This window comes from Aythya ferina (assembly GCF_964211825.1).
Source record: "Aythya ferina genome assembly, chromosome: 10".
NCBI lineage: Eukaryota > Metazoa > Chordata > Aves > Anseriformes > Anatidae > Aythya > Aythya ferina.
In genome coordinates this window covers 15,689,919-15,705,820 of record NC_140306.1, presented here as the reverse complement: position 1 = coordinate 15,705,820, position 15,902 = coordinate 15,689,919, and the positions used below count along the sequence as shown (strand labels likewise).

Here is a 15,902-nt window from a genome sequence, read left to right as displayed (position 1 = left end):
TATGCAAGGAGCCGTCAAGAATGGGTTGGGATGCTGAAGGATGTCATTGCCCTGACAACACATGCTGGCTGCTGGTTGCTGGGTGGTGGGAGATGTGCCACAAGTGCAGAAATTGGGACTGTTTTCAAATCTCCATGGGACTGGGATACAGAGATGACCACCCAATTCGTGCCAACCATCTTTGTTTAGGTGGATTCCCTCTGTGCATATTCTGTGCTTTTCCTGGCTATGTGACCCCAGTGGTTCGTAGCAAAATTGTACTGTGCTTTCCAGAGCCTGTGAAGGCAGGACGACCTGCCATTCCAGCCAACAAGACATAATTAAAGTGTTCACATCCATTAAGTGAGAGCTGTACCTGCTGTTCAGGGAGCAGCATAATTAAGCAGTAGCAGATTTCTTCAGGGCCTGCAGGCTGGATGTGGCTTCTCTGCATAGATACCGGGTGCTGGTTGTGTTGCTTAGCCCCTTCTGCATTAAGCCTCTCTCTCTTGCCATCTGAGTAGCAAGGTTTTATCTTCCTCAGAGTAACTGATTTAGGCTCTGTACGCTGAGGTGGGAGGCTGTGTTGTAGACCCATGTTTTCCCATCTGTTTGTTTTGATAGCTAGACACACAACAAAACTGCAGAGGTAGCTGCAGCAGGAATGAATCCTGGGGCCTGCCCTGTGCCCACAGGAAAGCTGGCCACAGGGCTGCCCATTGCCCTGTTGCGTGACCCCTTCTCCCTCCTCTTTGCAGGCTATGAAGAGACTCTGATGCGCCTCGCTGCCATCCTGGCCAAGCACTTTGCTGACTCGAGGATTGTGGGCACAGGTAAAGCTGCTCTCTTCTTCTTTGGGGTGACACGGTGCAGCCCTGACTGGTCCTGCTGCTGGTGGCTCAGCAGATTCGTGTTGGGATCTATCTGCTGAGCTCACAGAGTGCTCTATACCTCCACATACAAAGAGGGTCTGGACTCTGCCCTTACCCAGCACGTCCTGCTTATATCAGGGTTAGATACATGACCTGGGATACCCCTGTGAGAGCAGGACTCATGTCCCAGCTACTGAGTCTGGGATTTCTTCTTAGCTGCCAGGGCACAAGGATGGTGAGTCTCTGTGTTTCCTGAGCTGAAGTAGGAGTAGGCGAGCAGATGCAGATGGAGATGGGCCGTAAACAGACATCCCCAGTGCGCTGTGAGCTTTTGTTAACGTGAGGAACACAAATTTGTACTAAAATGCTGATCTCTCCATGTGTGCTTCTGCCTTTAGTTCTCTGTGTTTGGGGCATGACTTGGGCTGCTGGAGAAACCCAGCATCCTGCTGAGTGGACTGGGTTTACTGCCAAACCAAGATGCCCTGTTCAGCTTGATGCTCATCTTGGTTAAGTCTGTAGGGAAACCACTGCTTCTGGAGAAAGACTTTAGTGTTTTTCCTTCATCAGCTCAGCGTGTCCTCTGTGAAGGTCCCTGAGTGTATGATCCTTGATACCTTGAACCTTATGATACCTGTGGGGATCCTGGAGACCGAATGATCCAACATGTCTAGTTCCAGTTGCATGGAAACCAGTTTGGGACACAGGCCTAGGCTCGTACTGCTCTAAACTCTTCCTAACTCAGTAGCCACTTCTAAAGGTGTGTTTACCCTGCTTCCCCAGGAGGACACACGAGTCCTTCTCTCAGCTGTGTCATCTAGACTTAGAAGTGACCCTGCTCCTCTTTCAGAAGCTGCTTTCCCTTCATCCTTTAGATCACACTGTCTCTCTGAGATGCCAGGCTGAGGCTGTAGGCATACTTTTCTGTCGCAGACCACAGTGCTGCTTGTCACACTGCTCATCTGCTGGTGACTGTCACATCCACAGCAGAGCACCAGGATGCTTGGCTGCTCTTTAGATTCTGTGGAGGTTGGCTAGGTGAGCTTGTGCTCTAGATTAAAATGATTTAAAGTTACCTGGTTGCCTGCACAGGAGTAGATCAAGAAGTACCCTGCTACCTTTAACAGGAAGGTAAGAGTCTAGGAATACCCTCAGCTGCTACGGCTAAAGACAGAAGAGACAATGGACTCAGGAGACAGACTCAGGGCACTTGACTCTTATCCTTCAGACACTGTCACTTCATGACTGAGCTTCCCTCTGCACAGAGGGTGCAGATGCTTCTCGGACTGAAAGTGTAGGTCAGGCAGAAATCACAGTATCATTCATTCAGGTTGGAGGCGGTCTCGGGAAGTCTCTAGCTGCAGGGTCAGTTATGATGCTGGACTGGGCTGCTCAGGGCTTTATCCACTCTGGTCTTGAAAACCTCAAAGGATGAAGGCTGCACAACACGGAGCCTCTCTGCACAACCCTTTTCAGTGCTGGACTGTCCTCATTTTTCTTCATATCCACTGTGAACCTCTTGTTTTAATCTGTGCCCATTCTTTCTTACCCTCACACTGTTACCGCTAGTAGTTTGTAACCACAGTCACTGACCACATCTCAGCTTCCTGATAACCTCTTTGCAGGTACTGGAAGGCTGCTGTAAACCCCAAAGCTTTATCATCTGTGTGCCAAAGAAGCCCAGCTCCCTCAGCTTTTCCTTCCGGGCAAGTGCTCCAGCCCCTGACCACCTCAGCAGACCTCTGCTGAACTCACTCTAGTCTATGTCTGTCCTGTATTTGGGGTATCAAAATAGGATGCAGTGTCTGTCTGATCTAACAAGAGCTAACTAAAGGGAGATAATCACTTCCCTTGATCTATTGGCTATATTCCTGTTGATGCAGCACAGAATACTGTTGGCCTCCTTTGCTGCCAGGGCATATTGCTGGCCCAAGCTCAGGTTACTGCTTGCCTCGAGCCCCGGGTTGCTGTTTCCCACCCACTAAATCCCAGCCTATAGCATTGCAAAGGCCCAGGTTTCACCGTTTTATTATTATTATTATTATTATTTTTTAAATTTCATGAATTTCCTGCTGGCCCATTTCTCCAGCCTATCTAGGTCCCTCGGGCAGCCCTTCCCTTGACCACATCAACTGATCCCACTAATCTGGTGTCTGTGTAATTGGTTCTTCCCCAGAACGTGTCCAGAGAGGGTCTGGTATAAAAGAGGGCTAGTTTCTCCCAGCCTCTGGTGTTCAAGTGCTCTGTGGCACACCGTGTGTCCTTGGATGCCTGTCCTAACCCGCTCTCATTCCTCCCCAGACATCCGGGACTCCCTGATGCAGGCGCTGGCCAGCTATGTCTGCTACCCCCACTCGCTGCGTGCTGTAGAGAGGATCCCCGAAGAGCAGTAAGTGCTGCCCTGCCTGCTCCCTGCGGAATGGCTGGGTCCTGCTGTGTGTCCTGTTTAATTCCCTGTCCCCAGACCCTTTGCAGCTGACCCGTGTCTCCTGTCTGGTAGGCGGATCTCCATGATGAAGAACCTCCTGGCTCCCTACGAGCAGCGGCCCTGGGCGCAGACCAACTGGATTCTCGTCAGGCTGTGGCGGGTGAGCATCCCTGCCTCTCTCACCACCCAGGGCTGGGGGGACACCGAGCGTTTTGCTTTTGGATAGCAGCAAAACCCGACTGTTTGTCACCCTCTGAGATCTTTCTTCATCTCTTTTACCAGGGCTGTGGCTTTGGGTACAGATACACACGGCTCCCACACCTGCTGAAAACCAAGCCTGAGGACGCCAGCCTCCCCAGCCTGCAGAGTGAGTGGGCTGGGGGGCTGGCGTTTGGGATAATGAAGGGTGGTCGAGGGAGGAATGGCATCTTCTCTAGCAGGCATCGCTGCTATGGGCCAGGCCAGTGGTGAGATGGCTGCAGAATTAGGGGGATCCTAACCAAATATCCAGGCCTGAGCTTTGCAGCCAGCATTTTCTGGGCGTTCCCAGTCTTTCTGCGCTTGCTGATGACTCTTTTGGAGACCGGGTGGTGGGTTGAATTCATCCCAAGGGGGGTTCTCCCCTTCAAGGGCAAGGTGAGAGGCCCAGGGGTGCATCCTTACAAGAGTGTCACCCCAGAATGTAAGCGTAGGAGAAGGAGCTTTGATGTCTGCAGCAAGCAGCTGCTATGGGTAAGAGCTGATGACTATGGCAAGCAGTAGGTACCCCGTGAGACGGAGTGGGTGCCCAAGGGCACTGGAGAAGTTTGCAAGCGGGGAGTGTTTTAACCAGGCATCTCTCTTGGAGCCTGGCAGAGCCTGGCCTGTCTGTGATGGCAGTTCAGTTATCAGCACTATTGTCACACCGAGGGGTTCCTCAGCCCTACTGCATCTGAGAAAGACATGGGAAGGAGAAGGTACCTTTCCTGAGCTGAAGTACACGTCCTCAGCTTCAGCCTTGCAGGGTCTTGGCCAGTCTGGATACACTGCTGGTTCCTCTCTGCTGTGGAAAAGGCTTCGTGCCAGACCTTGCTCCTGGAGAGCTGCTTAGGGATGGGGGACAGAGGATGCTGCAGCCTGATGTGGGCATGTGGAGATGTGCTGCAAGCCCCTTCTGATGGGAAGAGCTGCCTATCCCTGTTCTAATGGCACTCTTGTTCTCTTTCTCTCTCCTGCCTCTGGGTGCCCAGGAGATCTCTCTGTTGCTAGTTTCCAGAGTAAGTTTGGTGTGTGATCCTCTCTTGTCTGGTGAAGTAGCTTTTAGAGAGCTCCCTCCTTCCCTTGTTCCATGTAGAGAGTCTTCTTTTGGGGGGCGTAGTGGCTCACATGAGGATCTCTTTTCCCAGTTACATCCCCGGGAGATGGCAGGGAGGCTGGCACCCACATGGCAGATTGTGAGGCTGCGTCACGCAGCTCTGCCTTGCTGCAGGCTGTGCCAGCCTTGGCTTCCTCCTGTCCTCAGAGGACAATGCGGAAACCCTCGTATATGTGGCAGGGACCTCGTGAGTGTCCTCGAGATCCCCCCCATCCAGGGAAGCTTTCGGGCAGGATCAAGGTTCCTCAGTTTTCGAGATCTCTCTAAATCCATCTGCAGATGGCTCCACGCAGTCTGAGCCTGGAGTGGGCTGGGCAGGCTACTGGGGACTCGATCCTGGGGCTGCTATTTTAAGGTGCAACTGAATCAATAATGAATGCTGATTTAATTGAAGAGGGACATGGGACTCAGAGGTGTCCTTGAGGTGCTGCCCAGGAAAGGAGGAGGAGATGTCCCCCTGCCTTCACACCCATCAGTCTTCACCTTGTTGCAATTTGAGCGTTGGCAGGGACAAAAAGGACAAACGTCTGAGCCAAAAGAAATTCTTGTTCGTCTGGGTCTGCTTCTGCAGGCCAGTCTGAAGGGAGCTTTTGCAAAAGCCTCTTCTCTAATGCTCCAGCCTCATCCTGCACTGGGGATGCTTCCCTGAATGGCTCTGGGCAGATGACAGAGGTGTGCTGGCTGTCTCTCAATATATTTGAGAAACGTGGAGCACCGACTGCTCTGCCCTGCGTGTTACTCATCCCCACTGATGGCAAACCCCTCTGCAGCGAGATGGTTGTCTAAGCTAGAGGTCTTCCAGGATGAAGCCCTGTTTCCATCTGACGACATCCAAAGAATCATCCTGTGTGAGTTTAACTGGCCAAACCCTCCCGGTGGTGGTTCCTCAGCCTCAGCAATAAATCCGTGATTTTCCTTATGGGAGCGTACATCTCCTGCTGCTCCTTCTGCCTTTCTCTGCTGGGTTTATATTACAACATTTTCCCCCTCAAAAGTGTTTACATAGCAAAGGAAGCTCACTTCTTTGCCCTTCTAAATGGTGTGGGGGGGAAAAAAGTGCAGCCTCTGTGTCTCATTCAGGAAGGCTTTTTTATTCTCCTGCAAGCCCCTGTGTTCACTCTTCACTTTTTTTTTTTTCTTTTTTTTTTCCTTTTTTTTCCTTTTTTTTCTTTTTTTTTTTTTTTTATTTTCCTAACAGCCCCAGCATTGCCAGTGTCATGCTGGGTAGAACAACTCCCCGACGTGCTGGTCACGGAGCCAGCTCTTGCATTAGCCTGCTTGCCAGCACTTCGCTTTGGAGGCGTGTGGGAGTCCCAGGCGTGCTCCGGGGCTTCACCGTGCCTTGCGTCTGACCTTTTTGACATCTCATTCCCTGAATGCAGTTTGCTTTCCTCCTGCCTCACCCTGCCGGTGTTCCTTTTGGTCCTATGTAAATGTTTTTTGAAGGGACACAGTTTACCAGTGGTGGGGGTTGCTGGCTTACCTTTGTCGCTGTAATTCTGTGAGCCTGGCAGCCACCGAGCAGCAGCTGTTTCACATTTACATCTGGATCCTTTTGAAAACTCAGATTAGTGCTGGGTGGAGCTGCTTTGTTTCCGAATCTGGTCCATTTGGGGCTTTCCTCCTCCGCGTTCCAGCTCTGCTGTAAGTGCTGCAGCATTTGGAGCCCCCACACGTACGTCACTTGGTCTGCTGGCCAGGGAGTCTCACAAATGGCCCTGTTATAAATCTTCCTGGGTCATTAGCAAACTATAAAGTACATAATTATCTTCCTGTGATGAAAGTACATGACCCTGCTTCTTTACAACTATCTGCACTTATTGAACGCTTCCACTTTGTCTGCTTTATTAATTTTTAACTCTATCTGTTGATGGGCCTCTGCTACTGTTTGACTTTCTCCCATTACTAGTTTTAAAAATAATTCTGTTATAATATTTTCTTCTAGTTAAGGAAACTGATGTATAGCCAGGTTTGTCACGGATGTTTCATTTATACCTTTTCTTTCTATTACCTCTTTTCCCATGTTATCTTTGACTGCTGGCTGTGTTTGTTTATATTCACTTTGATTTTTGTATTTTAACTTACCTCTTTGCTTCATCCTGGCCTCGGTGAACCTTCCAACTGAAGTGTCGGCTGTAGCACTGGGGCTTTCTGGCTGCCTAATAACCTTTTCAAAGCGCTCAGTGTTTTTATTCACCGTTTTTCCCCCCACCTAGATCTTTGCTTTTCCTCCTCCAGCTGCTTCACTCATATTTCTGTGGGGAAGTTTCAGTTGTGGAACCATCGGATGTATCCGTAACCGCTCGGAGCCATGCTCTGGTGCCCACATTAAATGTATTGAGGTCATAATTTCTGGCCTTGGAAAACCACCGATTCCTGTTCCAATGGCTGATCTTTATCTGCCATAATGATGGCTAAGCCAAGGCTGAGTGGCTTCTCTATTAAGGAGTTACAAGTTTTAGAAATACTAATGACGTGCTCTTGCCAAGATCAAGAAAGTAACCGCATCAACAAGGATCTGTGCACTCCATGAACTGCCATTCCTCTCAGCAAATTGGCAAACACAAAGTCGGGGTGAATCCCCAGGGTAGTGATGCTGACTGGGGTGTGAGGGAGGAAATGCCTCGGTAAAGGTGAACTTCTTGTAAATGCAGGTGAGCACAGCACCAGGGTCCAACACGGAGCTGGGTTTCTAGATACCATTACTGATTGCCCTATGCAGACCCCGATCTGGCAACGCGTGCAGGGGAAGAAGCTGCTCTTGCTACGGCCAAGGGCAGCTCTCTTACCTTGCTTTCAAAGAGCAGCAGTGCTCACAGTGTATTTAAGACTCACAATCCTCCTAGGAGCAGCAAAGGCCAACTTAGTGCACCTTATCCTAGTGGTAGCTTAAAACCTTAAAAAAAAAAAAACTAGGTAAGTGTGGAGAGGTTTGACAAGAGGCACCGCTTTTTAATGCTTTTACAGACTGGCACAGTCTTTGCTAGCAGCGAGGAAAGCATTTAAGAACCTGGAATTGGATGCTTGGAGCAAATTCACACCACTTATTGGAAAAAGACCATGAGGAAACAGTCATTGGCTAAAAGTCAGGATAAAGCAAGTTGTTACAAGCAGAAAAGCATCCTTCAAAAAACCAAAGCTGCCTTCAAATGAGGTAGGCTTTGGCTGGGCGCTTCATTTGGAGATCTGTCTTGACTTGAAATGTCAGTAAGAGGTGTTGGTGGCGGGCCAGTGGAACAACCCCCAGAGCTCCTCCACAAGGATTGATGGTCATTGCCTAAAACTGCTTCAGTACTTGAAGGCAGGAGGGGGCTAATATGTCAGCAGTTATTAAAAATCACTTTTTACACATTTAGGGGGGGCTAGGAAAAAAAAACAAAGACCAAAAATGCCAGCCCTGCAACAGAGCCTTCCTCTTCTGAGCGACTGGGAGAGAAAACAGAGGTGAAATTCAGCATAACCAGAGGTGGAATAGTGAATGCAAAAGAAAAATGGGGTTTAAAAATGGACTGCAAGCTGTAGAGACAAAGCTGAAGATCACAGGTGTCTGTGGGAAGGTCCTGGTGGCAGGTGGCCTGGTCTCTGCTCAGGTGAGGGCTGTGGCTGGCTCTGGATCCAGGTGGCTGGGGCTTTGTCCAGCCCCCGAGGCTGGAGACCTCCCTGGGGCCTGTCCCTGCCCCATCCTGAGGAAGGAGCCTTCAGCTGGCCCCTGTCTGTGCGGGTATCTTCCCCAGCCCCTCTGCAGAGTGGTGCCCAGCCCCTGGTTCCCAGCCGGAGCTGGGAGCCGCAGATGCAGGATTTTATGCTTCTTATTGAATGTGACAAGGATTTTTTTGTCCCAACCCTCAAGGTTCTCAGGATGCCTCGCACATCAGACAAATCCCCTTGTTCAGTGTCAGCTGTGGGTTTGCTGAGGCCGTGCTGCGTGCCAGCCTCTGTCGCTGACAGGAAGAAAACCAAGTGGGCTCCAGCACTGGCTCCTGGGCTCCTCTGCTTGCACCTTGCAACCAGCAGCTTCCTTCCTGAGCTATAAATTCTTCCAGAAGGGTTATCCTCAAACTGCAATCCTAGTTTGATCTTTTGGAGGGGAAAAAAAATAAATCATAGTTAAAGGAACAAATTACACAACAGCAATGACAAGGAAAGGAGAATAGAAGGAAGCAAAACCAGGCAGTGCCTTCCTGCAAATCTGCCCCGTGTTTGGGGTTTGGATGCTGCCAGTGCTTCCGATTCCACCTCTCCAAAGAAATCTGGGACACCTGGCGAGGGTCAGGGAGGGATGGGAAAGGGGATAAGGACATGACAGTTCCTATAGGAGAAACTGCCTAGACTGGAGGTGTTCCTGTTTGGAAGGAGTGATCGGGGCTGCCGTGAAGGTCTGTGAAATCAGGGCTAGCTGGAGGCAGCGAATGGAGAGCAGCATCTCTGCCCCTCCCAGCAGAAGGAGGGGGCAGCAAAGAAGAAATATTATCAAATAAAGAGAGCAGGAGCCAGGCTCAAATTAGAATTCTTCCTGCCACACACGATTATACTGTGAAGTGTTGCTCTGGGACACGTTCGATGCCAAAGGCTTGCGTAGCTTCAGGGGGACCCTGAGCAGGAAAGCTGCTTGGGATCACTAAGTACATAAAAGGCAGCCCCTGAGCCACGTGTTGCCAAGGGCTGGGAAAGTACCATGGGGTGGGCATGGGCCATTAAAGATGTTTGTCTGATGAAATCCTTCCCAAAGACGTGCTTTGAGCCAGGATCAAAGCCAGGGTGCTGGGCTGCCTGCAGCATAAGTACTCGGCACGTGTCCCCATCACACCACAACCTCGTACCTAGGGGCGGGAGCGTGCAGAGCACTTTGTTCTGTTCAGGAGGAGGTGATGATCTCCACTTGTCTCCTGCCATTTCTCCCTGGCTCTGCTGTTCCCAGCTAGCAGTCTGCCTGTAGTTACACCATGCTGCTCAGCCCCCAGCGATGTGCTGGAGGTTGCCCCGTGTTTCCTTTGCCCCTGTGCCGGCCTTTGGGCAGGGTGCCACCCCACGGACCCTTTGCATTCAGAGCACAGCTCGTTCCTCTGCGTGCTGTGGTGCCAGTGCTCCTGAACCTGGCTGGCCCTGCCAAAGGCACAGCCCAGCAGCAGGCAGAAGCCTCTGCAGAGTGGGGTTTGCCAGGTGTCAGCTCTGGGCAGCTGCTGCCACGCTGCTATCAGGAGTAATTAAAGTCGAGGCGACCCTCCAGAGCCAGGCATGAGGCTGTGGGGCATCGCGCTGTGTGCGTGGGCAGCAGCAAGCACATGGGGCTGGCATTAATTCAGGCTGGCATTGCAAAAAAGCGCTTGGAGGCCCAGCAGGCGAGCTCGCTGCTCAGCACAGCCCTCGTGCCCAGCCTCCCGGCGCCCTGCCATCCCCGTTTGCTGTCTTACAGCAAGACACAGGCCGATATTTAACGAGCCCAGGAGCAAGCTCCTGCCTGCTCTTGCCCCAGGCCCGTGGCCGCTCTGGGTGCAGGCCGCTGAAGCTGTGTGTGCTTGCAGAGCCGTGCCCCTCCACCCTGCTGCAGAGGCACATGGCAGACCTGCTGCGCAGCGACCGTGACTTGGCCCCCAGCTTCCTCAACAGCGTCCTCAACCAGCTCAACTGGGCTTTCTCCGAGTTCATCGGCATGATTCAGGAGGTGAGCATGTCGGTACCTGAGGCGTGCCCGTGCCCTGTGCCGAGCAGGGTTCAGGGCTCTACTCTCAGGGCTGGGAGTGCAGCAGTTCCCTGGCACACGCGGGAGCCAAGCTGGAGGGGGGGTCGTGGCCCTTCTTTTGGGAAGAGGCGCCTCGGTGAGCTCTCTCTCTTGCTCGGTAGATCCAGCAGGCAGCGGAGCGCTTGGAGAGAAACTTTGTGGACAGCCGCCAGCTGAAGGTGTGTGCCACCTGCTTCGACCTGTCGGTGAGCTTGCTCAGGGTGCTGGAAATGACCGTCACGCTGGCCCCCGAGATCTTTCTGGACTGGAATCGCCCGTCGTCAGAGCTGCTGCTTCGGAGGCTCGCCCAGGTACCGTCCTTCTGCCAAGTGCAAAGAAGCATCCTCTGGAGTGGCCCTTAGCGCACAGCTGGGCAATCCAGGGGAGAACCGAGACAGAGCAGGGTTCTGCAGCATCCCCCTCTTGTCCTGGTGTCCCCAGAAGGCTGTGCCCCAAAACAGAGTGTGCCCACAGAAAGGGTGCAGCTTTCAGCTCGTTGGGCATGCAGGGGGCAGGAAGAGGGGTGCCACGCACAGAGGCCATGCACAGCTTGCCGCAGTTGTGTCAAGCCTGGAGCAGTCCCTGCTCATCCCACTGGGGGCTGAGTGAGAGATAATGGCGGCTAATTAAGTGCCTTTGCAGCTGATTCCTTCAGTGCAGAAATCTCAGCCTGTGGTGATGCTCTGTCAAGCAGAGGAGTACATTGCTTTCTGTGCTCTTCTGTGCTCTGGGGCTGGTAGGTTCATCCTGCTGCCATCCCCACCCTGCTGACACTGCTTTGCCCAGCAGCAGCTGCCAGCTTGTTCTTCATGGGCTGTGGCAGTACCTTCTGCTTCCCAAGAGCTGTGTCCGCAGAATTAGCTTGGCATCTGTAGGTGGGACTCAGATTTAGGTGTGAGGTGCTGAGATTCGGATGTCTTGACCTCAGGCTGACTCTTCCCTGTGAGGTGTGGGTGCAGTAGAACCACTGTGATGTGGTGCTGCCTCCCTCTGTGCCAGGGCCGGGCTAGGACTGTGCTGCAAGCTCATGTGGACAGAGAAGGGAGCCCTGTCCAGCCCCTTGCTCAGCCTTCCTTGTGGGCTCACAATGTGCATGTGCAGCTGCGTGGTGTCTCCAGGTTGTGTCAGGTCATGACAGCCAGTGTTAGCTGATGCTCCCGCTGTTAGGGCTCTGAAAGAAGCATGTTACAGAGCTGGTCAGCTCAGGTTTGAGATTTAGGAGCTGTAAAAAGAGGCACATCTTAATTCTAAAAGTTTTTATTAACCCTGTTTCTAACATGTGCCGTCCATCAGCAGAGTAGGTGCCCCTGCAGCACCCATCAGCTCCCATGCTGCTCCAAAGCACGCTCTTTGAGTGCTGCTCACAGGAAGACCCACCCAGAAAATACAAATGCTCTCTGCTTTTCCCTACGCAGCTCTTGAACCAGGTTCTGAATCGTGTGACAGCTGAAAGGAACTTGTTTGACAGAGTGGTCAACCTCCGTTTGCCAGGTGAGCCCATGCATTAGCTCTCCGTCCCTTCCCTCTGTTGAAAACCTGCTGGAGAAGCGCCCCTGGGAAGTGGGTGGCTTGGTTGCTTTGCTTTGCATCGAGTAAAGCGTGCACTGAGATGCTAGAGCAAGCTGTTCTCACCCATGTCAGCCGTCCTCTTTCTCCTGGAGGTGACTGAGTTTTGCCTGTTAGCAGGACCTGGCTCCAGGTGCTATGTAGGCATCCTACATTTCCCATACACCAGCTGCATTTCCCTTCCTGCTTAGTAGGGGACAGATTTCCTTCCCATCCCGAGGCTTGGAAGAGGCAGGGATGCTCCATTCTGAGGGCCAAGCCTGTAGCTCACATTAGTGGGAAAACCTCCTATCACAGGGGGAGCCCAGGTCACCCTGCAGGCTGCTGGAGAGCCAAAGCCACAGCCCCTGCGTCCCAGACTGTGCTGCCACCAAGTCCTAGGGCAGTGGTACAGCCCTGTCCTGTCCCTTGTGCGGTGGCAGTGGCTCCATCTTTCTCTTTTACTTCCACAGGGTTGGAGAGTGTGGACCATTACCCAATTCTTGTGGCTGTGACGGGAATACTGGTCCGGCTGCTTGTGGACACCGATGCTCAGGGGTGAGTGGATTTGCTCGCTGAAGCACAGCGTCACTGCGCATGGCACTGCTTTGGGTACCGGCAGCAGTCTGTGTCACAGGTGACATTACAGGAGCAATGTATCTGCGTGGTGAGGAGAGGCAGATGTGCTTGGAGCAGGCAGAAGCCGGTGTGTTTTAAACCCCTGCTCCATAAGTGAGGTGGTTTCTCAGGAAATTGTTCCTCCAGCAGGGTGGGGTCACTGTCTGCAACCCCTTTTTAGGCAAACTTTTCCTTCTCAAAGGGCATCTCTGTGTTCAGCACACCAATGGCCTTGTCGTGTAGTTGGGAGCAGGACAGCTTCCAGCATCCTCGCTGAAAACATTCTCAGGGAAGCCATGGCTCAGCTCAGACTGCTGGCTGATGTGTGCTTGCACTGAGCCCTGAAAAAAAGCTCACGCTGATACACTCTGCAGCCCTGTCTTTGTTCTCTCCCAGCGTCGCCCTGCCACTGTTCTCTGTAGGATGCTGGAGGAGAAGGAGCTCTGTCCGCACTGCACACCCTGCTCGTTTCCACACTGGGAGAACATGATAGTCCCTGGCTTTGCAGGGAGCAGAGCCCCATCTGGCTGAGCGGCTCAGCCCTGCAGCCAGTCTTTCAGCTTCTTCTCTCAAGGACTCAAAGATGTACACAAATACATCTAATTATACCCTGCCTCCCGTGGCTGCTGCACCAGTCACACAGCCCCAAGGATGACAGTGCCAAGTGCTTAGCACAAGGTCACCGATCAGTGGCCTTGCTGGGCTGGGGGTGTGGGTGTATTTTGCTCTCCCTCTAAATCCCGCTGTGTGGAAAAGGCGAATGGCACAAATCTGATGCCACAACTGGTTACTTCTTCCTGGAAGGAAGGAGAAGGTGTGATAAAGCAGCTCCCTGTATGCCAGGCAGGACAAGAAATCCTTCCCTGGACTTCCTGTCCCTTGAGCATCTGTCCCAGGCCAGATGACAGGGGTAAAAGTTGTTGCCCTGGTCTTCAGTTCAGCAGACTCTAAAAAGCACTGAGAAGACGGCAGTGGGATGAAGATCACCTCCTTCCCAGCCTGCAGGGAGTCCTGGGCAAACAAAAACCTTCCAGGTTGTGTCTCCCTTACCTGAAAAGCCAATCGTGCTGGGAAGCTGGTGTCACAGGGGCTGACACTGCCAAGTGCCACTGTCCCCTGTGTGCTGGCTGCGTGGTGACAAACCAAAGGTGCTGTATCCTGCTGTGCAGCTGGGAAGTGGCAAATCCCTGGCTGATCACCAAGGGTTTTGCAGTCACCTCCGTGGGCACTGGAGAGCAGAAATAAATGAGAGGCAGCGGGGTGATGCAGGCAGAGTAACACAGCCCTGTGGTGGGCCTGGATGAGCAGGAGAAACACAAGATGAGACAGGAGGAAGCCAGGGAAAAAAATTCTATAAAACAAGATGCTTCTGCGTGACTTTGCAAAGCCCAGCACTAAATCTGAGGTTTGATCTGCCACTGATCTATAAAAGGCAGGCAAACGCTGCAGGGAGGCCTTTCAGGTCAGTCAAGACACAGAAGTACCGAGGCTGAGCAGCTTGGAGACCCTCATGGCTACCAGCGCCGAGGGGATGGGCAGCCGGGTGGCAGAGCTGCGTGTAACCACAAGCAGGGTGACACAGCAAAGGGAAAGCGGGAGGATTGCCATGGGTCACAGTGCTGCAGGAATTCATGTAAAGGATCCCAGGGGTAACTGGGCTCTGCGGACCAGACCCATTTTACAGAAGTCAAGAGGAGACGTTGCTCCTTTTTCCTTTTTCTGTTCCCCTTGGTGTAGCGAGCAGAGTAACAGGATGGGCATTTCTCCTCCTGCACAAGCACCCTGCCTGGGCAGAACTAGAAGCAGGTAGAAATCTCTTCCAGGTCCCATTTGGCAGCTCCCAGGTTTCCAGAAATCGTTAACAGAGTGATTATACAACGTGAATTTGCTTAGAGGAGCTTCTCTTTGGGAATTGCCCACGACACCAGCTGTTAGCCTGACTAGTTCATCGCAGGGAGGCTGTGCCCTAGGGGATGAGGACGAGGAGCAGTATCTCAACTGACTTCCTTGGCTTGGTGTGGTTTTTCTGGTTGCCTCTAACCCAGCCGTGGAAACAAGCTGACCCTGGACCAGGCACTTGGCTGGAGGCTTTGCCCTGGGTCAGCGAGCACAGATTCCCCTGGGAGCGGAGCAGGGGAAGGGCAGGAGTAATGAGAGCTGGGGCCCTGCCCACTGCCAGCCTGGGCCCCCCCCAAATGCAGACTCATCCAGCCGTGTTATCAGGATGCAGTCTGATGCCTCAGCTGCTCCTTGCCCAGCACAGGACGCTCAGCCAGGCATCAAGTCCTCCTATTACGGGCTCCTGGCACAAAAAAAGCCATTAAGCACAAGGGTAGGGAACATTGCCCAGGCTGGGATGTGATGAGACAATTGATACATCGCATGCCTCAGTCTGTGGGTAGAGCTTTTGGGAGGGGAGAAACGCATTCCCCGTCGGGTCCGGCAGCACTGGTGCTGCTTGGGGGGAGCCAAAACTCGGGCACCCGCCCCATCCGTGGGCACCCCTCTCCATCAGCCCTCCAGGGCTCGGCTGCCGCAGCTCCCAAACGCTTGCTGGGGCTGGAGGGTGGAGAGGGAAACCTTTCACTGCTCGCAGAGCATCCTTAGAGAGCAGATGGCTTGGCCAAGAGCAGAGCCTGAGGATTTCACGGCTTGGCTCAGCCAGGGGCTGGAATGAGCCTCACGAGCGGGGGCAGAGGAACGGCAGTGCAGGGCACAGCCTGCGAGGCTGCCAGCTCCAGCCAGGGGCTGCTGGCAGAGGGGCTCCCACCACAGCAGCGTGCTGACAGCCCCGTGTTCCCAGCAAGGCAGCCGCCTGCCCTCCAGGGCTTGCAGGGAGGGCACAGCCCGGCTGTCTCCTAACCAGGCAACAGCTCCAGGGCTGGAGCCAGCCTGGGGCTCCGTGAGGCTGCTGCAGGGCTGCTCAGGCCTCCGTGCAGGAAGGGAGGAGCTGGCAGGCTGAGCCAGGAGCTGGGCTGAATCGCTGAGCCCACGCCAGAGACCCTGGCTGCCTTCAGCCAGTATCATCCCCCCTGCTAAATAATTGAGCAGATTTTCTATTAAGCCTCCTTCGGAGCGAGCTAATGGAGCAGGGTTGGCCAGAGCTTGGGTAATGATCCTGGGGAGAGCGAGCCATGTGGGAAGGGGGCGAGGCCCGAAGGGTGGGCTGCAGGGCCCTGCGTGAGGGGGGCACGCTCAGCGGGGTCAGGGCTCGTGGCTTGCAGGGCTGGGACACGGGCAGGGAGTCAGCGAACTTGTCTGTGGTGCTGCTTCTAAAGAAGCTGCCTTCAGGGTGCATCTCCTGGGGATTGCCACCCAAAAGCTGGAGGGGACAGAGGGGAGAGCACGGCGGGCACCAGCACGGCTGTGCCTGCCAGTGGAGCGCAG

The 15,902-nt window shown here is 53.4% G+C and overlaps 1 protein-coding gene across 3 annotated transcripts in view; it reads left to right on the top strand.

Moving 5' to 3' along the window:
- The window catches only part of RNF123 (ring finger protein 123), a 47,042-nt gene that overhangs the window by 23,189 nt on the left and 7,951 nt on the right, over positions 1-15,902 (top strand). For all 3 annotated transcript variants that reach the window (XM_084531449.1, XM_084531447.1, XM_084531448.1), the window contains exons 28-35: positions 738-812; positions 3,153-3,240; positions 3,352-3,439; positions 3,562-3,646; positions 10,156-10,295; positions 10,475-10,663; positions 11,768-11,843; positions 12,371-12,455. In XM_084531449.1, coding sequence (XP_084387575.1) covers positions 738-812; positions 3,153-3,240; positions 3,352-3,439; positions 3,562-3,646; positions 10,156-10,295; positions 10,475-10,663; positions 11,768-11,843; positions 12,371-12,455 — 826 coding nt within the window. The remainder of the gene's footprint in view (positions 1-737; positions 813-3,152; positions 3,241-3,351; positions 3,440-3,561; positions 3,647-10,155; positions 10,296-10,474; positions 10,664-11,767; positions 11,844-12,370; positions 12,456-15,902) is intronic.